Source organism: Paramormyrops kingsleyae, chromosome 13 (assembly GCF_048594095.1).
Source record: "Paramormyrops kingsleyae isolate MSU_618 chromosome 13, PKINGS_0.4, whole genome shotgun sequence".
Classification (NCBI taxonomy): Eukaryota; Metazoa; Chordata; class Actinopteri; order Osteoglossiformes; family Mormyridae; genus Paramormyrops; species Paramormyrops kingsleyae.
Window position 1 is genome coordinate 26,020,999 of NC_132809.1, and position 23,034 is coordinate 26,044,032.

General features: G+C 46.5%; 1 protein-coding gene across 2 annotated transcripts in view; it reads left to right on the forward strand.

Moving 5' to 3' along the window:
* Positions 1 to 273: 273 nt before the first annotated feature.
* The window catches only part of itga11b (integrin, alpha 11b), a 34,978-nt gene continuing 12,217 nt past the window's right edge, over positions 274 to 23,034 (forward strand). For both annotated transcript variants that reach the window (XR_011982307.1, XM_072698467.1), the window contains exons 1-13: positions 274 to 399; positions 4,699 to 4,810; positions 14,762 to 14,871; positions 15,464 to 15,555; positions 15,713 to 15,827; positions 16,003 to 16,130; positions 16,596 to 16,744; positions 16,957 to 17,101; positions 17,532 to 17,697; positions 17,914 to 17,984; positions 20,332 to 20,476; positions 21,305 to 21,453; positions 22,147 to 22,290. Coding sequence is in view for 1 of the 2 variants with exons in the window: in XM_072698467.1 (XP_072554568.1) it covers positions 351 to 399; positions 4,699 to 4,810; positions 14,762 to 14,871; positions 15,464 to 15,555; positions 15,713 to 15,827; positions 16,003 to 16,130; positions 16,596 to 16,744; positions 16,957 to 17,101; positions 17,532 to 17,697; positions 17,914 to 17,984; positions 20,332 to 20,476; positions 21,305 to 21,453; positions 22,147 to 22,290 (1,575 nt within the window). In the remaining variant the exon portion in view is untranslated. The remainder of the gene's footprint in view (positions 400 to 4,698; positions 4,811 to 14,761; positions 14,872 to 15,463; positions 15,556 to 15,712; positions 15,828 to 16,002; positions 16,131 to 16,595; positions 16,745 to 16,956; positions 17,102 to 17,531; positions 17,698 to 17,913; positions 17,985 to 20,331; positions 20,477 to 21,304; positions 21,454 to 22,146; positions 22,291 to 23,034) is intronic.

Consider the following 23,034-nt stretch of genomic DNA (forward strand, 5'->3'; position numbering starts at 1 on the left):
TATGTGTATGTGTGTGAATAGGGACAGATCTCAGCCCCGTCCTGGTGAGTGTGTATGTGTGTGTTAGCCTGCCCTTTATGTGTGTGTGTGTGTGAATAGGGACAGATCTCAGCCCCCTCCTGGTGAGTGTGTAGGTGTGTGTTAGCCTGCCCCCTGTGTGTGCATGTATGTTTATGTAGGAATGGGGACGGACCTCAGCCCCCTCCCGGTGAGTGTGTGGCCTCTGACAGCTTGCCTGAGTCCCCTCCTCCTTCCCCCTAATATAGTGAGCGTGTAGCGAGGCAGATACAGCACTGGCTGAAGTTCTCTGAAGCTGCAGAGACCGGTGCTGAGGACGCCACTCAGCCCACATGGAGATCTACTACGCCGTGCTGCTGTGGGCCTGCAGCCAGCTGCCAGGTGGGGGGGGGGGGTGCGCCGCTCTCTGTGTCTCCGTGCCCGCCTGGGGCCCGTCCAGGCGTACGCTTCTGCGTGTCTGCGTGTCTGCGTGTGCCTCCATGCAGCTGGAGCATGTGTGGCTGTGCATGAGCTTCTAACAGAGTGCAGACGGTCGTTTGCATGTTTGTGGGTATTGTTTGCGAATCTCTTCGTGTTCTTGTGGTTTTTCCGTGTCTCAGAGCTGTCGCAAAGGTAGGAGGCGCTCTGATGGATCCCCTGTGGAATGCGAGATACTGCTGTAAGGGGAGGCGTCTGTGATGGACTCAGCTGACAGGGGCTGTTTGAAATGACTGAACGGTTGCAAGGAAGCTTCTGTTCTCAAAAACATTGGTGTCAGGTTTAAAGGAAACTTTCAGGAATGGAGGTTTTGGGAAGCAGTAGCTCGCTGCATGTCTGGGGAGGAATTCGGAACCCAGCAGCCTGATGGAGGTTTGAGGGGGAAGGTTGGCTCTGAAGACCATACTGACGTTTGGGTTTAAAGCTCCTGTGAGCTTTGGTGGAGAAGGTGATACTGGACACTCAGTTTCCACCATGCAGAGCCAGGGCCTGGATCACTAGTCGCTGATTTTTTTGTTGTTGTTGTTTTTCTTTGCTTAGAGTAGGAATGTCAGCGATGTCTTCACAGGCCATGGAACAATTGCTATACCTAAACTTTTACCAGAGTTTCTGTCAATCAGATCAGTTGAACCCTGTTCTGGAGCTTGAGGATTTGGTGCTCAGATCCTCGTGCTCTATTTGCATAGTCCATAAAATTTCAGGGACCATTCTCAATGAAGGAAATGTTGTCGAAACAGCTTTTGTAATATATTTTTGTGTCTGAGATATTTGAGAGAAGTGTTAATAAGGTAGGGTTCGGCTGCCTTGACATCACCTTGGGGAAATCTCAGTTTGAGTGCATCAAGCTGGTTATGTTGATTGGCACTCTGTCGCGTGTTTGTGATGTCAAAGGGCACAGGTGTGATGTCACTAGATCTAAAGAACTAATCTCAGTCAGTAGCTGTTTTCTGCAATTACAAACTTTATTAGTATGTATGAGTGAGTGACACTGTATATGTATGTATGTGTGTGTGTGTGTGTGTGTGTATGTGGTCATGTACATATTACATTCTGGCGATGTTCCCACAATATGATGAACACAGATTATTTTGACGTTTATAAGGACTGGTTTTTTTTTTGTTCCCCAGAAGGATAACCTCAATTTTATAAAAATCTGTGCCTGTGATCAAAAAAGAAAAAGTACCTAAAGTCTTGTATTTTGTTTGGTTTCTTATGGGTTAGGTTAGGCCAAGGTAGGGGTTAAGTTTGTCAAAGTTGAGATTAGGGTTTTTCCCGTAGAAATGAAGGACGAGTCCCCACAAAGACATGATTACGAGGACTTTGAGCATGTTTCACTGTGACTGAGAGCATATGTCTTCAGTGATCATCCACGCTAGTCACATGTGTATCTCCAGTCTACCTGTAAATGAAACAAGGGCAGTCTGAAGCTGTGACCCCTTACCCCGCAAATCCACGTACTGGTTAGTGCATTTTCCTTTGTGGATTTTGGATTTTGAGGGAAATCTTAAATATTTAATTAGTGGATTTCCGTCTCAGAATGATCTTCTCAGGTCTTACCTGTGCCCACATTTTTTTGACGAAGGGCTTGTACAGTATCTTGGGACCCTTTAGAACACTGTATATTAATATATAGTCTGTAGGACTGATGTAGGTGATTGTCCAACCTGGGACAGGGACTCCATAGGTTATGCAGATAGCAAACATTTCTTATTACCTTTGGACAGTCATGTGACAGGAGTGTGATCCTCAATCCCAGCTCTTCATCGGCCAGCCTCTGTAAAGCTGATCAGTGGAAAGTCTGCTTTCTGTCCATGTTGCCATGGAGAAGCTTCTGTAGACTGACTTTGGCCCAGCAGTGTGCTGGCAGAACTGAGTCGAGGCTTATTTATGTGGGCAGGAGAATCTGCACACAGGAACCCGGCTTTGGTATAAGCTTCCAGATTGTCTGTGCCACGTTAGAGCTCTGAGGAGCACACAGAGGATCTTCCCTGCTCTGGTGCTCTCTCTCTCTCCCTCACTCCACTGTTTTCCAGCTATCTGAGGAAGTTAAGCCAAGCCACTCTCTCGTGGGATCTGGTGCACATTTCTGTCTTTTGTGACCAGCTCATGGGACGGGCACTAAACCCTGGCTGATGTGTTTGTGTTTAGCTTCACCATGCTGTGATTGGCACCTAGAGACGAATTAGAAGAGAAAAAAAAACATGTGCAAAACATTTAAGTGGCCTGAACACATTGAGCAACACCCTTCAAATTCAGTTTTTATTGATTTATTTTATGTGAGTGCGCATGCAAAAAAATAATGAATTATTTCAGTTTTTCCTTTCTGCCATAAACCCTTGATTCCTCTGGAGGATACAGAGTGCAAGATCAGCAGTAGAGAATCCGAATTGTTGGCGATGGAATCAGGGGGTGCCCTGCACCCCAACACAGACGAGCCGGTTCTCCCGTTAGCAGCTACATCACATTTATTCTATTTCAAACAGCACATTACAAGCAGTCATCTAGGCATAATAATTGCAGGCTGAGCTTCCAGTGAATGCCCAGGTATGACTGTAGGCAGGATCAGAGCAGGAGCTACACAGCAAATCAAGAACCTAGTAAGTGAACTGTTCAAATCAGCAGAAAGTGCAACATGAAGAGCAATCGGGGAACATGGTGACAAACTGACAGGTGACAGAATCAGTTCCTCTGCTCAGACTCGCCTGCTGGTCCCCATGGGGATAAGGGACACTTTGCAATTTCCACAAATCAGGACGAAGGGGGGGGGGGGACGAAGATGGACGGAATGAGCATAGGCCAGGATGTGCATGGATTTCCTCAGATAGATTTGCTCATGAGTTTCACTGCAGATTTCCTTCCAGGAGGAGGTCTTGTCATCTGTTGCCTCTCTTTATGGTCATACGTGTTTCCTGTGTGGAAATCGGGAACCAGTGCTGCCAGATGATATAATTATTACGGTATCGGATAGCCGAAGGCTGTAAAGCGCTATTAAAGTGGAGAACGCATGTGTGAGTGAGAACCGACGGCAGCGGAGGCCCATACCTCACTCACAGGGACGTTTCACGATAAACATCTTAATTGAAAGCAGAGGGGCTGCTGTTTTCTGTGTGCCGTCCAAAGCTAACAGAAAGGCAGAGGACAAAGACTCCTGATAGCTCTGCTTTTGGTTTGTTTGGGCCCTCATCCATTATAGGATGAATGCCCATCCTAAGATGAGGGTATTTATGTTTGTAAGTAGGTCGTGTCGACACTCTGGCCTATCATCTGTAGCACGGGTCAGTCTGGGGGCTTGTGGGTCACTTCGATTTGTTTGTCTATGAGGCTGGTCTTGTTTGGGTTGTCAGGATAATGAGATTATCCAGAAGCTGGTGCCCCGACAGAAGACTGCCCCCTGCACAGTGTCTGCATAACGGGGGTTTGCTGAGTGAACACTGGAGTGCAGCGTCGCCCAGTATCTGTACGGGCTATGAAACCAGCTTAAGTCATTTGGTCGCACAAAAGCCCTTGTCCAGACTGCCTGCTCTGAATCCGGGTCCAGGTCTACGCAGTCTACGCGGTGATGCAGAGATGCCCAGACCTCCCTCTCCATAGTCACATCCTCCAGCTTCTCTGGAGGGACACCAAGACGTTCCAAGGCCAGACGAGATATATAATTTCTCCAGCATGTCCTGTGTCTGTCCCGGGGCCTCTCCCAGTTGGATATGCATCACCCCAGGGAGGCGTCCAGGAAGCTTCCTAGCCAAACGGCCGAATATCATCAGCTGGCTCCTTTCAATGCGGACGGGAAGCATCGCCTTCTGAATGACCAAGTTCCTCTGCCTATCTCTAAGAAACTCCATGACAAAGTTTGACTCGTGTTTATATTTTGGACCAGGAGATCTTTGTATTGACATGGGGTGTTGGGTGGTTCTGTGGATTAGGGCTCAGTGCCAGTGATCAGAAGGTCACTGGTTTAAATCCCAGGGTTGGCAGAGTGATTTCAGAGTTTGTGTGTGGGGGGGGGGGGCAGGTATATATTACATTGTGGGAACCAAATGGGGCAGTGGCCGTCATAAAAGAGTGAAAGTGCAGGGTTTGTACAGCCACTATGGCAGAGTAAAACATTTATGACATTAGTTCTTGCAAATACAGAAATGATGATTTACCAGGTAAGCAGGCTGGTGATACAATCTGCTGATCAGTGCCTGACCTCCGCGTCTCTAGGTCTGCACAACTGCTTCAGCATCGACACCCAGAATCCCCGGCTGATTCCCGGCTCCGCTGAAGCCCAGTTTGGCTACACCGTGCAGCAACACGAGGCAGGAGGACAGAAGTGGTAAGAGCGCCCCCACATGGCGGTAATGAACCGGCGCAGTCCGAGGGCGCTTTCCCAGAGGTGGGACTGCACTGACCACGCCCTCGTCCTCCTGCACGTGTGCATTTATCTGGCAGACGCTTTTCTCCAAAACCATGTCCAAATCAGGCAAATAACACATTACTGACATACAGCTGTCCTGGAGTCGACCTGGCATAAGTGTGGCTAGGCTGAGCTTCCAGTGAGAGACCAGTAACAAGTGTGGGATAGTTGTGGGAAAAAGAGGTACAGAAACACAGCTTAGAGCCTCACATCAGAAATGCCACACAGACAAACATCAAACACTAACCCTAAATGCAATATTCCAAAAAAACACGGACAGTCATATGGGAGCTCCAGACAATAATATTACAATGGGACAAGTCATGGGGAGGCAGTAAGGGGGGGGGGGGAGGGTGGTCAGGTTCCTGTGGGGGAACCTCCTGGCAGACAGAAACCTTTTCTCAGAGGTCTTCAGAGGTGCATATGGAAGCAGGAGCTGCTGACCTCCACATAAACGCCCCCCCAAGGTCTGCCTTTGGAATGCAGCACAATCTCTGAGCTTGTTGAATCTGGAACATTCCGCATGTGACCCTCCAGGTCCCTGTGACACTCCCGCCTGGCTTGTGGATGCTGAGGGTGGGACCTTCGCGCACTATAGTGATCCTTACTTGTTCACTCCTGCTGTTTCACTCATTCTCTCACTCTCATATTCTCTTCATACTTTTCCAGTCACTCATTCAGTCTAGCACATTCTTCCGCTTTCCCACACATCCACTGTTTCCACGGCGTCTCAAACCTGGAGCCGGTCGCCCTCTTGTCCAGTCTCCAGATTGCTCACACGTGTCTTTTTGACACTCGCTGGCCCGTTTCACTGCTCGCCGTCCTCTCACAAACTTTATACTCTACTGGCAGAAAATATTTCACGCTTCTCGTCAAAACTCAGCCTTAGCATTAAAAATAATTCCATTTCCCCCCCCTTTTGGGAGGGTTTATTCTGAAATTAAAGCGTATAGCTGGGTTATAATGAGAGATCACCTTTGGCAGTAAACAGGGTTTTCCTGAGAGGATTAGGCCCTTCTCCAGACACCTCCCCCCCCCCCCCCCCCCCCCCCCATTCACGTTTTATTAACCTGGAAACAATTTTCCCTCCAAAGGAAACTCTGAGTCTGGTGCACCTGGCGTTGCTGGGACAGAGAAAGAGAGAGAGAGAGAGAGAGAGAGAGATAGGCGACAGTGATTCCCAAGTGCCTTCATCTTAAGTTCTTGCCATGTGACTCATGACCTTTGTTCTCTCCCCCCCAGGCTCTGGGGGACAAATAGCTGAACTGCCTACCTCGCAGCAGTGCCTATTAGAAGTTGTGTCTGGAACAACTGAAAAAGATGAGATGAGAATTATTTTTAACGATCTTCCTCCTTTTTCATGCTGCCATTCAACACCAGGACCTAGGTCATCTTCCCATCTCACAGTGAGGATGTTATGGATAGATAAATGGATGGATGCTTCATTAATCTTGAAAGTATTTGCAGGTTTACAGTAGCACAACACATACAGAGAAAAAGCACACTTAGATACTAATTTAAGAACATAAGAACATAAGAACATAAGAACTATACAAACGAGAGGAGGCCATTCGGCCCATCGAGCTCGCTTGGGGAGAACTTAACTAATAGCTCAGAGTTGTTAAAATCTTATCTAGCTCTGATTTAAAGGAACCCAAGGATTCAGCTTGCACTACGTTATCAGGAAGACTATTCCATACTCTGACTACACGCTGTGTAAAGAAGTGCTTCCTTAAATCCAGTTTGAAATGTTCTCCCGCTAATTTCCACCTATGGCCACGAGTTCTTGTATTGGAACTAATGCTGAAGTAACTATTCGGTTGAACAGCATCCAAACCTGTTAGAATCTTATAGACCTGGATCATGTCCCCCCTCAGTCTCCTTTGCTTGAGGCTGAACAGATTTAGCTCAAATAACCTTTCCTCGTATGACATTCCTCTAAGACCAGGAATCATTCTTGTGGCCCTACGCTGCACCTTTTCTAAGGCCGCTATGTCCTTTTTAAGATATGGTGACCAAACCTGTACACAATATTCTAGGTGAGGTCTCACCAAGGAATTGTATAATCTTAGCATTACCTCCCTTGACTTAAACTCCACACACCTGGAGATGTACCCCAACATCCTATTGGCCTTTTTTATTGCTTCCCCACACTGGCGAGAATGAGACATGGAAGCATCAACATACACACCAAGGTCTTTCTCATAATCAGCTACCTTTATTTCAGTAGGTCCCATAAAATACCTGTACTTTATATTTCTGCTCCCTACATGGAGTACCTTACATTTGTCTATGTTAAATTTCATCTGCCAGGTGTCAGCCCAGTCACTAATTAAATTAAGATCCCGCTGTAGCTGCTGAGCCGCTAGGTCAGTATCTGCTACACCACCCACCTTGGTGTCATCTGCAAATTTCACCAGTTTACTGTATATATTGGTGTCTATATCATTTATGTAAATTAGGAACAAAAGTGGTCCTAAAATTGAACCCTGCGGTACCCCACTATGAACGCAGACCCACTGTGACATCGAGCCTCTTATAACTACTCGCTGCTTCCTATCCGTTAACCAGTTATCAATCCAAGTCGCTACAGTTCCTAAAATACCTGTCGCTTTGAGTTTAAGTGAGAGCCTCTTGTGGGGAACAACATCAAAAGCCTTTTGGAAATCTAAATAGATGACATCATAGGCCTTCTTATCATCAACTTCCTGAGTAGCTTCCTCAAAAAACTCCAACAGATTTGTTAAACAGGATCTACCTCTCCTAAATCCATGCTGGCTATCCCTCAAAATGTTATTTGAGTCCAGGTAATCTACCATTTTCTCTTTGATTATAGCCTCCATAACTTTACCAGTTATACAAGTTAGACTGATTGGCCTATAGTTTGACAAATTACTTCTATCCCCTTTTTTGAAAATGGGCGTTATGTTGGCATGCTTCCAATCAGAAGGTACCACACCTTCAGATAAGGATTTTTGAAACAGTAATGTTAAGGGTCGGCAAATAATATCCCTCATCTCTTTTAACACTATAGGTAAGATGCCATCAGGGCCCTGTGATTTATTTATTTTGAGCTTAGCTAGGCTTTGCAAAACATCAGCTTCAGTTATATATATATTAGTTATAGACGATGTTGAATTAGTAATAAGAACTGGTAAGTTACTAGTGTCCTCGACAGTGAATACCCGTGCAAAACTATCATTGAACTCATTTACTATGTCAATGTCGTTTTCAATTATAAGACCCTTACTATCCTGCAGATTAGTAATTTCAGCTTTTAGAGCTCTTTTAGAGTTAAAATACTGGAAGAAACTTTTAACGTCATCCTTAGCCTCCAATGCGATCTTCCTTTCGACATTCCTTTTAGCTCGTCTAATGTCATTTTTTAATTCAGCCTGTAGATTTAGATACTCTTGCTTTATTATGTCATCATCAGTTATTTTCCATCTCTGGAACAAAGCCCTTTTCCTCCTTACTTTATACTTTATGTCCCTATTAAACCACCTAGGTTGCAATTTCCTAGATTTATTCTTGCTAGAAACAGGTATGAAGTCCTCTTGTACTTGCAATAATGTGCTTTTAAAAAATTCCCATGCCTCTTCAACAGTTTTGTTATTTAACTCCATCCAGTTCACGGTTTCTAGTTTTAATCTCATACAATTGAAGTTAGCCTTCCTAACATTATATATTTTTGATTTGGACTTTGCTCTTCGGGCACTAAACTTAACCTCAAATTTAACCATGTTATGATCGCTACTGTCAAGTGGTTCTAAAACATCTAATTTACCAATCCTGTCCTGGTTATTAGACAAAACAAGATCAAGAATGGCATCTCCCCTGGTAGGGGTGTTAACAAACTGAGTAAAAAAACAATCCTGTACTAATTCCACCATCTCAAGTTCATTTTCAGAAGAGCCAGCAACAATGTCCCACTGTATCCCCGGTAGATTAAAATCACCCATAACTACCACATCATTTTTATTGCTCATAATCCTAATATCACTGTATAACAATCTGCTTTCCTCAGCAGCTACATTGGGTGCTCTGTAACAAACACCGACAATTAGGCTATTTGAGTTTGTAGCATCTAATTTTACCCATATAGCTTCCGTACTTTTACTTATATCAGTAAGCTCCCTTGCCTGCAAGATTTCCTTTACATATACTGCAACACCACCTCCCTTCTTACCTATACGGTCTTTACGGAACAATGTGTAACCATCCATATTATATTCTTGTCCATCCTTATCACTCAACCACGTTTCAGTTATTGCTATAATATCATAAGAGTCCGATGAGATAAGAGCCTCTAAATCATGAATTTTATTCCTAATACTCCTGGCGTTTAAATACAGACAACAAAGGGTAGGCTTATTACAGTGCCTACTTATAATATGATTTTTTTGGGCTTTCCGTTTCCCCCCAGTTACATACTTAACTAACCTCCCTGCCCCCCCAGTCCCTAGTTTAAACATTCCTCAACTACTCTACAAATACGCCTTCCCAGTACACTGGTTCCCCTCCGGTTCAGATGCAACCCATCCGGCTTGAACAGGTCCCACCTGTTCCAGAAGGTCCTCCAGTGCCCCATAAACCTAAACCCCTCTTTCCTACACCATCCTTTTAGCCACGCATTTAATCTCCTTATCTCAGCTAACTTAGCCTCACTTGCGCGTGGCACGGGGAGTATTTCGGAAAATACCACCATGGACGTTCTGCTTCTAAGCTTATTGGCGACTTCTATAAATTTATCCTGCAGAACAGCCCTTCTACCCTTGCCTATGTCGTTGGTGCCAACATGCACCACGACAACTGGATCCACCCCAGCTGGGGCCAAAAGCTTGTCCACACGATCTGGAAGGTCTCCTACCTGGGCACCAGGCAGGCAAGACACCGTACGGGACCCTCTATCACGCGTGCACACATAACTGTCTACTCCCCTAATAATTGAATCCCCCACTACCACAACCTCCCTCTTTCTGGGGGGAGGGGGCTCCTCAGTGCCCAAGGGCCCACCTGCTTCCCCAGTCCCTTCCGGCTCTAAAGCTGGAAGCACCTGAAACCTGTTAGACACAGACACCTCAGGTGATGCCGCCTCTGTAACGTGTGTACGCCTTTTCCTGCGTCTACGACCTACGGTCACCCAGCTCTCTCGACCTCTCTGCTCTTCATTCTCCCTCCACCCCGTTAGTGGCGTACACACCGTCTCCCTAAACGGCGTATCAACTAGCTCATCTAACTCACTGTTGCATTGGATGCGAGCCAGTTGCTCCTCAAGGTCGCGAACCTTGACCATGAGTGAGTCCACTAGCTTACATCGCTCGCAGATGAAGTCCGACTGGACACTAACGTCCAGAAGGGCAAACATCTTGCAAACGCAACACTGAGCTGGCCCCATAATTAACTAACTCACTATGACCCCGTACTCCCAGCCCAGTAAATTTATATAGTGTATTTAACTATAAAGATTAATTTGCGTAACAATAAATGCAGTAACGTGCGGAGTACACTAAAATAAGTTATTACTTGTGTTAAAACGGAACTTAATTATTATTTTATAAAAAATTTTAAACCTGATAAACTTACTACTACTTACCAGAAGAACTTCTGCCTGAACCAAGTATGAACTAAAAACAAGGCGAAATCGAAGTTGCTCTTGGGAGGTCGAAAAACCACAAAAACCCCCTCACAGCAGGCTACTGCCGGAGCGGGAAAAAAGTGGAAAATGTCCTCCCGGCCCCGACTGGCGACCGAGCAAAGCTCAGGAGCAACTGTCCTTTTCCGACGCTTGGTAGCGATACCGACGTTAGATGTTATTAGTTATAATCGCCCCGCGGGTGTTTGTTACGGAGTTTAAACGCGGACAGAAAAACGCCGCGCACGCGACACCCGCAGCTCTCTGTCGGTAATAATCGCGCTGTTGATTAACAGACAGGACAGACAAGCACTCACGCTGACCGAAATAAGAACAATAAATAGAAATAAACAGCCACCCACGTAAACAGGTAAAGCACACAAACACTCAAAACACTCCAAAAAAACAATCCCAAACAATCGCTGCAGCTCAACACCACTCTCTCGCAGCAATCCCAGCAATCCTCGCAGCAATCCCAGCCATACAGTACAATAAGTAATAAATGACAATAAACATCAACAGTGTAAAGAATGTCAGACAAAGTAGTGCATGGAATTCCATAGTAAATAAACAGAAATAGTTTTGCACGCTGCATTCCTGCATTCCAATGATGTTGTCCTGGTATCTAAACGGCTGGAAAACAAGGAGTTTTTTGTAATAAGGCGAGCCGTACCGGGCCATTAGGAGGGAGGCCATGGCTTTCTTTGGACCACAACTGCAGGCAGAGCGGGTCACATTTGACCCCTCTCTGACCTGCGCATCCAAAATAACGGGTAGCAGGCGGAAAGAATGAGGCTTGCTTTAGTGACGCTTTCCACAGTGAAGAAAACACTTGTTTTCACGGGACTCGTTTGCAGATTTAATTGGCTCGCTTTGTTTTCCATAAAGAGGTGCAAGTCAGATATTTCCTTTCAAAGTCTCACAGACAGATTGCAGCTCTAAATGATAATTAGCACCACTTGCATTTTCACGATCTAAAGTGAAAGCTCTGAAAAATGTATGCATTTGTGACAAAGGAGCATTTCTGTGCTGAACGGGAGCATTTTAGCAGGACCTGGAAGGATGATGCATGGAGCACAGGGGCAGCTACGTGGCTGACAGATCTGTGCAGCAGCCAGCTGCCTGTGACAAACGGCGCTGCTCCCCTGGCTCATTTAGAGCAGAGACCAGCAGTTAATGTCTCGTCTGCTACCAGCACTTCCATATGTCCTATAAACTGTCAAATACTGGACCTGAATCTCTTATTATCAAACTGTTAGAAACAAATTGAATAAGTTAATATCATCCATCCATCTTCTAACCACCTATTCCCAGTCTATTCCCAGTCTATTCCCAGTCTATTCCCAGGCAACACAGGGCACAGGGCACAGGGCATGGAACAGCCTGGATGGGATGGTAGTCAATATTAGTTTAGTATAAAACAAAAATGCAGAGGCATTTAAAATCAGGATAGAATTACATTGTTTATAATTCAGAGCATTATGTGTTTAGTCAAACACACCAAACCCAGAAAAAAACTGTTTGCTCTTTCATTCTGTCTCTCTTAGTCTCACTTCTTCTCCATTTCTCTCTCGGTTTTCCTCTTTCTCTCTCTTTCTGTTTCTCTCTCTTTCTCTCTCGCTTTCTCTGTCACTCTGTTTCTCTTTCTGTCTGTCTCTGTTTCTCCCTTTTTCTTTCTCCCTGTCACTCTTTCTGTTTCTCTCTCTCTCTCTTTCCTTTCCTGTCTGGGCCTCAGTCTTCCCAATTTGCCACGTGTGGCTGTCCAGTGGAGGTGCCTGCATTTGCCCTCGACAAGCATCCAATTAACAGGCCTTGCATTAACGAGGCCCTCATTAAAGCATGTTAGCGGGGATCCATTGCTAACGTGCCTAGCAGTAAGCTGCACTCTTTCTCCAGGCGATGGTTGCCTGCATAAAATTCCTTTTTGAATGCTGCCGATAAGGGCTGGGAAACCTCTTTGATGGGGCCACTGGCTTTTAGCCTTATCTTAGTGCTAGAAGCTGGCTTATGTCTGGATCACCAGGTGAACTTAGAGCTTCATGAAAGCTTTGCCTCGCAGTTAAAAGCTAAGCTGTACTGAAAACCTGCCCCCCCCCCCACCCCCATCCTCAGTGGACTATGAATAATTGACATCAGATGTTTTAATGGGTTTTATAATGTGTTTTTTGTGAAGTTTTCCTTTTCCTTTTTTTTCGTATAGGTCCGTAGATTTCGTCAAATTTTCTGGCAATGCTACTGCTCTTCTATAAACTTCATCTGTTAAGTTAATTGTTTAATCGCCTGATTTGTGTGCAGAGACCAGGTCCCAATTAGTGGTTACACGTGCTCGGAAATATGTTAACAAAATGCAGGTGTTCGGATTCCATCCCACACTGTTTGGTCTGGGCAGCCTTTAAAGCCAAACGTCGATGCCCCCAAAAGCACCATCACAGCTCAAAGCACCTCAAACTAAACACACTGCAGGGTTACGGTCTCTGCCAGCTAAAGACTGAAAGTTAACAGCTGCTGCTCATAGACAGACAGGAAGTAAGCTGACCTGAGCAGTGTGGCCACCTTTAAACTATGCATGAGATGGGTGTCTTTCACAGATGGTGTCTCTGTGAGATTTGTGTTCCTCTCTGTGATCATGCCGCTGTGGAATTCGGCCTGGCATCTGCACAGAAGGGGTAACTTTACCTGTGACTGTGAATGTCGTTTATCTGTCGAGTGAGAACCGTCTGCTGAAAGCAGAGGTGGATATTTCAGGTCCATAAAGTAAAAATCCAGACCGAGGTTTTGTTTCAACCAATCAGTTGAGTACTCCGTGGCTGTAATGCTTTATACTTAACTGGTTGGTTGAAACAAAATCATGGTCTGGATTTTTACTTTATGGACCTGAACTGTCCACCTCTGGCTGAAAGGGTAGTGGCAGATGCTGTGATTGGCGAGGCCCAGCTGGCTTGGCATGTGTCTCCATCTGTTAGCAGGACGTTCTGAGTGCTGGGGAGGGACAATGCAACTATTTGGCCTGATTACTAAGGAGGAGAGTCTGATCCTTTCCAGTGTTATAGTGCAGTGATCAGCCATGCTCAATTTGGACTCTCTCAGCCAGGTCCTATATCCTGTTCAATTTCACTTTAGCAGAGTGTGTACCTGATTCAGACGGCATCCAAAGTCTGTAGTATAATCCATCCAAATTGGCTTTATAGGTTTCTCAAATGCCCTACATGCAAACTCCATACACACAGAACAGAGGTGGGATTTGAACCCACAACCCCTAGTGGAGTGAGGCCAACATGCCATAGTAATAATACCTGAAGTGAAGTTCTAACTTTTGATGACCAGGTTCAGTTGCCAGTGGTCCTCTGAGTGCACACCCCCCAACGCCAGGCCCACCTGCAAGCGGTTGTCTCACACGCGCTCTGTGTTACAGCAGCTGAATGAAATTCTTAAACCTGTGGTTTTTTTCAGTTGCTTAAATACCTTGAAATTTTTCCACCTCGCCTACATTTTTCTTCATATTGTTTTTCTTTCCTCATGCTTTTTTCACATGTGTACATTATAAAAGTCATGTGGAAGTCTTTGGGGGGTATTCCTGGATTTTCTTTTGCCTCACCTCTGACGTGTTTAACGGCATATTTTCATCACGGAGCTGCCTCACTGGGTATCCCCGGGGTATTCTGACAAAGCTGCATGTGTTGTGCATCTCAGAGACTGCAGTTCCTCATGCTGCTGTCTAAACCAGAGGTTACTTGCAAGGGAGGAAGGTGTCTTTCTTCTTTTATGAAGCACTCTTGTTTGCAATGAAGAGCTGTTGATAGTGACATGATGCAGGTTTCTATATCAATACCAGCCAATGTTCATTAATAATCAAGATATCGTCATCGGTCCGATGTGTCAGTCTTAGTGCTGACCAATACTTAGACATTAGTCAATATTTAAAGCAGAGCTAAAGACATAACTACTAAAATAATGGAGATGACTGCATTGGGCGATCAGGCATGTTCTGTAATGTAGGACTAGGGACTTTGTTGGCTCGTTCACCATTTAGAACCTCGCTACAGGCTCCCAAGTTGGCTCTACTTCACCGAGGTCCCACTGATCTAAATAAGTAATGTCATGGACATCAGCTTCACTACAGATTTGTGGAGCTCAGAGTTTAGCTGGTTATCAGTAGCGGTTATCAGTGTTGGCCACAACTTCCACATCAGGGCACCACTAAGAAATGGTGTTTCACTCCCCCACTGCATGGCCAGGTTGCTGGTGGGGGCCCCCTTTGAGACCAGCGGCCAGCACCAGACCGGGGATGTCTACAAGTGCGCCGTGGATGATGGCTCCAACAGCAGCTGCACGAGGCTCAACTTAGGTGCCCGCCTTCCCCGTTTCTGTGCTGATTTCATTTCCGATGGGAAGTTCCGTTTGGGGTGCAGGAATTTTCATGGAGAGCAGACACCGCTGCCTCCGAATTTTCTGTAAGCTGTTAGTAGGGTGACCAGATAATCCATGTCAGGGAGGACACTTTGAGCTACTTCGGGTTTTACAAACTACTTTCAAACTGAAAGGCTCCTGCGCTCGGCTAAATAGTTCAGCTCTTCTTGTGCTTTGACTGGTTTGTTTCCTTGACTGAAAGACTCATCCAGCTGTTTCACATTAGTATTAGTGACACATGCATGATTATAGGAGACTGACCAATCAGCACACAGCAAAAACTTGGTGCTCAAGTGAAATCCAGGTCCGTTTAATTGAAATGGTAATTTACAATTCCTGTCCTAGCTCAGAGTGTCCTCCCTGACATGGATTATCTGGTCACCCTAGCTGTTAGTCACGACTTTCAAGAATCCCAAAGTCCCAAATCATGGTAGTTATCTCTGCTCATGGACAAACCAACAGGCATCGGTAGCTGTTTGTTTTGTTGTCTGTTCTTGACTCCAAACCCACTCCCCAATCGCACCCACCAGGAAGGGTTTCCCTTACCAATGTGTCCGAGCGCAAGGACAAGATGCGGCTTGGTATGACACTGGCCTCCAACCCGAAGGACAACACCTTTGTGGTGCGTTCGAGACCTTCCTCCGAGATGAATATTAACTGTAGAATCTCAGTTTTGAGCCTATACTGGTCCTGGAAGTTGGATCAGTGTGCCTTGTAAGCCAGTACTGGTGCATACTTGTGTGCACAGCTGTTTGTATTAATGTCTTCCTGTTTTCTAGGCATGTGGGCCCTTGTGGTCTTATGAGTGTGGCAGCTCCTACTACAGCACGGGCATTTGCTCGAGGGTCAACGGCAGTTTCAAGTTCTCTCGCACCATAGCCCCAGCCTTCCAGAGTAAGGACACGGCACGCTCTGCCACGCTCTGCCACGCTCTGCACTCCAGCGATGACGGTTTCACGTCTGTGGTTTGCAGGCCTCGTTCACTTGTGGTTTGGTTATTTGCCTCATTCTACCTACCGGTGGAAATTCTGACACATGGCGTGGGGCTCATCCGCTTTGTTTTTGAAAGGATGTGAAACCTACATGGACATCGTTATTGTTCTGGATGGATCCAACTCTATCTACCCATGGTACGAGGTGCAGAACTTTCTCATCAACATCCTGCAGAAATTCTACATTGGGCCCGGCCAAATACAGGTTTGTTGTTAATGTGTATGTCTGGGTACTATGTGTGTGTGTGAGAGTAAGACAAAGCAACAGTATGCTGTCACTAGCTATGCTTTCATTAAGGTTTTGTGCAAATTTTAAGCAGAGTGAAATTGCGAGTAAGGTGTGTTTCCATTAATGGATGTCATCTGAATAATACTCTCCATCATCCCGTGAGATTAAGATCCATGTCAAATTAGCAGCTCTAGCAGAACTAATTATCATGTCCTGCGTAACATCTAATTTGCAGATTCTTTCCATTATTGTTTTTTTAAATTTTCCTTTTTCAACTCGCCAAGAAAAACTACTTCAAACGAACGTAAAAACTTTATTCGAGTTATTCGAGGGTATATTTCAAATTCGAGTGTTTCCATGAATGGCTTTTCAGTTTGCATCTTGCACAAAATATACAAAATATTGGTAAATGGAAACGCCACTATTGACTTCTGCTTCCAGGTGGGGGTGGTGCAGTATGGAGAGAAGGTGGTGCATGAGTTCCACCTCAACGAGTACCGTTCCGTGGAAGAGGTGGTGAGGGCTGCACGCAACATTGAGCAGCGTGGAGGCGAGGAGACGCGGACCGCACTCGGCATCAACATGGCACGGTACGGCCAGCATGTTAGACCATCCTCTGGTACAGAGCAACGTAACTTCATTTTTCAAGTGTCTGACCTCCCTGCCTCACCTGTCTATGGATGCTAAGCCCATTTTTTGAAACTTTCTTCCCATATGCTTTGGAGGTTGGATGTAGGCTTAGATTTGATTGAGGACTCTTACGGAAGGATCTGGCAATGATTTATTTATTTGGTGTCCACAGGTCACAGGCTTTTAAGCGAGGTGGTCGCCGTGGTGCCAAGAAGGTGATGATTGTGATCACAGATGGGGAGTCACATGACAGCCCTGACCTGCAGAAGGTCATCGAGGCCAGTGAAAAGGATGACATCACGCGGTATGCCATTGCGGTGGGTACCTTTCTCAGCTCTTATCTCTTTTCTCGTAGTGCTACAACTTGCTGCAGAGTAGCAACTGACTTTATTCAGTACCAATACTTTCGAAGGCCATGTGGTGACCTAGGCAAGCTTCTACACTGGCACCGAAAGTGAAATTAGCTTGCTACGTTGATGCAGAGTAGCAACTGACTTTATTCAGTACCAATACTTTAGAAGGCCATGTGGTGACCTAGGCAAGCTTCTACACTGGCACCGAAAGTGAAATTAGCTTGCTACGTTGATGCGGTAGGAGGTGACCAGTGTTGGCTAATGAGTTGACTGGCACTGGTCTGGATACACTCTTTTACCAGCCTAAATGCAACTTTCTTGCTCAACACATCGATGGAGTTGCCACCCTGTAATGCAAGAGGTGTGTGTGACTGCCGACCTCTTTGACCCCCAGGTTCTGGGCTATTACAACCGACGTGGCATCAATCCTGAGGCCTTCCTGAGGGAGATCAAGTACATCGCTAGTGACCCTGATGATAAGCACTTCTTCAACGTAAAGGATGAGTCTGCACTGAAGGACATCGTGGATGCACTGGGCGAGCGAATCTTCAGCTTAGAAGGTACGAGGCCAGACCTTGGAGTCCTGCAGGTCCTTCCTTACTGCTCCCATTGGCTCAGGCAAGGGTACAACAGCAATTCATCTTATTGGACATGGAACTGCAGCTTGTTGCAGCCTCGGCTTATTTGACAGACTCCTAAGTCGAACCCGCTGTCTTTCTGCCTGTGTGTGTATGTGTTCATTTATGCTCACTTTACCATGCTGTTTGTGTTCATAGGGACCAACAAGAACGAAACGTCGTTTGGTCTCCAGATGTCTCAAGCTGGTTTCTCTTCTCACATTGTGGAGGTGAGCATCACCAATTTCCTTCACCTCATCTCCCTGCTCCCCCCATGTGCTTCTGGGAACTGAGGTCATCTTGATTTAACGCTCCTTTTCCACTTGCACTGTTGAGACCAGTTTTCCAGTCCCTTTTCCAGAAATGAGAGTGGCGTGTCATGGTCCATCCCAGCAGGGCTGGGGGGGGGGGGGGAGTATGCTTGTACTACAGCCCCAAATAACAGTCCCTCATCACTTGAATGGAGGTGACATCTCCAAAGACAATTATGGCAGATCTTACATTTAGTACAAATTGCATTTTCTCATTTAGTGGACTGCATAGCTAAAGCCATTTAAATACTTTCAATAGCCTTAAAAAATGTGTGGTTAGGGACTTGAGTTAGGAATTAGCGCATTTTACCGTATTTACACAGTCGTATAATTTTACAGAAGCGATTCCATTTAAGCTCTACTAACTGACGAACCACCGTATACCATATACCACTCACCACTCATCCCCGTGTCTCTGTGGTAGGGAATCTTGAAGGATGTGTCTGTGCTTTGATCTCCCGGATCCGCAAGTCCACGGTACTTGTTTGTAATCATTGAGAATCATTTAGAGCTGAGTCACAGCCGCTGATTCACGTTACATTTGAGGATGAGCTGCCTCTGGAGGAAGATATATCCCCTCCATTTAAGAACGTAAATAAATATATGAAAAGCAGATGCTTGCTGGGAAATTTGGAAATCTCATACTTTACATTTTTGAGCTCCGGCGAAGCCACTTGCTTAACGAATGCCATTTGAGAACTGAGAGACAGATGAAGTCTTGGAAAGTTCTTTAGAGCTTCTGGGGGGAGTAGCTGTCCCCCAGGTTCCACTGAATGCAGGCCGCTGAGTAGAACAGAAGGCTTTCTAACTGGACGGTGCATCTGCTAAGTCTCTTTAGTAATGTTCACAGAGTAGCTATCTGCCACCTGAGACTGATTTCTGCATTTCTTTGGGAGACGTCTGTCTCAGTTCTTTACTGCCTCTGGACAGCTTGCAGTGGGAAAGTCTGTCTGGTGGCAAGCACTGCACTGCACTGCACCCCGCCAGCTTTCCCCGATTCAGCCCTCCCAATCCAAAGGCCAGGTCTCAGCTCTGACCACGCGGAGAAGGACGAGAGAGGGGCTTTAATAAAAAATGGCTCTGTGGCCAATGGAACATCTCTCAGAGGACGTGAGTTCACATTTCAACTGTAGGAGAAAAACCGCGGCAAATAGAAGTGCAAAGTTCTTCACTGAGCTGGGATCAGTGGACAATGTTGACATTGTAATGCACACATGGTAAATGGACTGAAGGCCTTCGGAGCCTAAAAACAAGAAGATGTCAGTTGGTTACAGCATTTTCTGTTCTGTTCTCATCTGTTGTTCTTAGTTACGACAGGAGAAAGTGGTTTTCTGGACTTAATTACCCAAAAGGCCATGCAGAACTAGTCGTCTCACACAGGGACTAAGGTGTTAAGCTATTGGCTGATGACCGCAAGTCCAAACAGAGCTCAGAGTTTCCTGGAGCTGACTGAGCTGACTGGGACCAGGCGAAGTCCATTTTAAAGAAGATTTCCAAGAACTGTCAGTCTAGCTTTTGAAAGTGTGACATACTTTATTTATGACACGCTGCTGATCACTGGGATGGTGTGAAGCTCTGTCCTGCACCTTCAGCATGGTCTCATACGTAGGGCTGCTTATGTAGGGGAGGGGTTTACCGAAAGGCTCAGGTACGCAAAGTGAAATTGCAGGGTGTGTGTGTGTGTGTGGGGGGGGGGTGTTTATGTATGCCTGTGGCACTCATTAAACATGGGGCATTGTGGAAAATCTACCAAGGCTCTCTTCATTACCCATTGAAATGACCCAAGGCTTTAAAAGCTGTTTTGCAGAGCTAGAATGAAACATGTTGGAATGCTTAGTCTATTTTTGTTTCTTTTATTGACTATCACAAAGAGTGGCTCCTTATAAAAGATTGTTGGTGGCTGGACAGGGTCGAAACTAAACTATGAAAGCTCAAAGCATCGCGCATAGGGGCAGGTCAGTAGATGGAGCAAGTGCTATGTTTACATGAGGGGGAGAAACTTCAGGTGTGACGGCCAGGACTTGATCAGGAATATGTGAAATGACTCAGGTAGGTTACTGAAGGAGGAGGGAGAATAGTGAGTGATGAGGTGTGAGCAGAGGGTGGGTTTAGTGTTTGTAGGGTCCCACTCTTAAAGTCATTTTGGGGACTCCCTAGTGTAATAACTGTTTGTAGCCAACAGGGGGCCCTGAAACCTCGGCGTGGTCTGAGGATTGACGGTGCAGATTCTGTATAGTGTGGACCGACGCGTGACTGGTTTTGGCAGGACGGGATCCTGGTGGGAGCCGTGGGGGCATACGACTGGAACGGGGCGGTCCTGAAGGAGACCCGCCAGGGAAAGGTCATCCCGCCCAAGTCCTCGTACTTGGAGGAGTTCCCGGAGGAGCTGAAGAACCACGGCGCATATCTGGGTGAGGTGGCCTTTCCAGTGACCTGTGTCATCCTAGAAGGAGACACTCACAGATAAGACCATGAAGTATTTGGCCAACACCACCGGTTATACAGAGGGGCCGGCCTTATCATTAGCCAATGATATGTCTTGAATCGACGAGTGACGGGAGAGAGGGTATTCTGAGGGCCAATCAGCTTCAGCTGGAACCAGTGTCCTTGTGGCTTCTCCCCTGTATACCTCCCTGACCCTCACAAGGGGAAAACACTGAAGACACTCCTAAGTGTGCCGGCGTCAAGGAGCATTCGGCAAAAGGAGGAGCAGCATCACAAAATATCCTTTGTTATTCTTACTTTTAAATGCGCTGAGCTGTTTTAATTGATGACTTTAACAGCAGAAGCCTTGGGTAGTTATTGTGCAAACATAAACAATTTAGATTTTATTTCATTTGAGAGAGTGAGATAATTGAGATGTCACGATTTGGGGGGGGGGGGGGGCAGCAGCCTGTGATGGTGGCAGTCGATGCACAATGGGGTGGTTAGAGGCCACAGAGTGCAGCTGGGGGTGTCTGCCAGCCCCCTTTAATGGGAACACTTTTCCTGTTTTGCTGGCCTGCTTTTGCATGACATCAGAGCACCTTATTAAAATGGCACGTTTTTGCCATTACATAGCAGACTTGGTGAGACCAGCAGCAGAATGAGGGAAAGGTCATATGACATCACCGTTCTAACTCTCTCCTCTCCACATAGAGTAGGACATTAAGATCCCTGTATAGATGCTTGCCCCCGCTGGTGCAGCATCACGTGAGCGCGTGTATGAGCGTGCATGTGCGTGTGTGTGTCCCTCTCAGGCTACACGGTGACCTCGGTGGTGGCCTCCAGGTCCGGCCGGCTCTACGTGGCTGGGGCTCCTCGCTTCAACCACACCGGGAAGGTCATTATCTTCACCCTGAAGAACAACGGCAACCTCACCATCCTGCATTCGCTCAAGGGGCAGCAGGTATCACCGTACGTCACACACAGACACTTGGGAAAGTACGACCACACCCCCCAAGGACAGCTCCAAAGCGGCATTCCGCAGCGCGTTCCGAGGACCTTTCAATGCCTCTTTACGAGCTGTAGGCCCAGCGTAGACCCCTGTGCTTCACAGCCAGGTGCGTCTGGCATGGCTTCCTGATCCTCATGCATCCTGCTAAGCTAATTAAACGAATGTATTCAGTACCGCCTTCCATTCCAAGGCAGTTTCCAAAGCGTGACGTTTTAAACTTCCTGTTTTCCCAGAGCTCTTCAGATTAAGAGCACCTATCAAAGGTACAACTGCAGCTGCTCCACTGGGATGTCAGCTTTCACCTGCAGTTTTATCCTTTAGTCCCGCTTGCAGCAGTGAACCCCTAATAACTGCTATGTGAGACAGGGTCACTGGCTGCTGTGTGGCTCAGTGGGTTCAGATGCCATGTATGAGATCAGAAGGATGCTGATTCAAATCCCAAGAGCAGCATCAGGAGCAGTTGGGGGCCTTGCTCAGGGCCCAATGGTGAAATCACTCTGCCAAGACTGGGATTTGAACTGGTCACCTGATCACAGACACACCATTCTAACCCAGTGGGCCTCACCCCACATATATATTATGTAATGGTACAGGTGATATTTAATTCAGGTCCCATATGTGATGTGTACCGTGTGACTTTTCCAGATCGGCTCCTACTACGGAAGCGAGATTGCCCCGCTGGATATCGATGAGGACGGCATTACTGACAACCTCCTAGTGGCTGCTCCCATGTACTTCAGCGGTGGCTGGGAGAGGGGCAGGGTGGCTGTCTACCGTGTGACGGAGGAGGTGAGTGTACATGCATATGATGGGCAGGAACTGAAAGAGTCTTAGTAGAGGCCCTGTATCAAGACACAAGGCTCTGATAGGTCCCGCAGGAGCACACAGAGGCTGTGATAGGCCACATAGAAACACAGAGAAGGCTCTGATAGGGCCTGTAGTGAAACACACAAGAGTCTGATAGGCCACATAGAAACACACAGAAGATTTTGGTAGGTCCAGCAAGAACATACATAGGGCTCTGATACGTGTCACAAACACCTGGGATGTCCTTAATAGCTGTGCAGATGTCTGCCTCGTGACACTGAGCATGCAGTATGTCACTTACCCGAAAAAGGGGCAGTGTCACCCTGCTGGCCCGGCCCTTTGTGACAGACACACTCAGCATCACGATGTGCTTCAGCAGAGAGCTCAGATCCCAAGGTGGATGAATGGATCCCAACACAGGGAGCTCCTGGCTTTCATTATTCATTATTTACACAAATACCCCAGATTGTAAGATCTGCTGCTTTCAGGGGCATAATTCCCAGTGGCCTTACATCTGAACCATTAAAAGCCTTATCACAGGGCGTGCAGCCGAGCCCCCTCCCCCAAAGAGCAGCGTGTGAAACGCAGCGCTGGCTCACTGCTCCATCTCCGCCCCGCTCTTCAGATTGCAGTTCACTCAGAAGATTTGGCAGCAGATTGTCGCCTTTGTTTTACAGACTCGTTTTTCGGTCAGCACGGTAACGGGCAGGACTTTTCTTTTAAGAG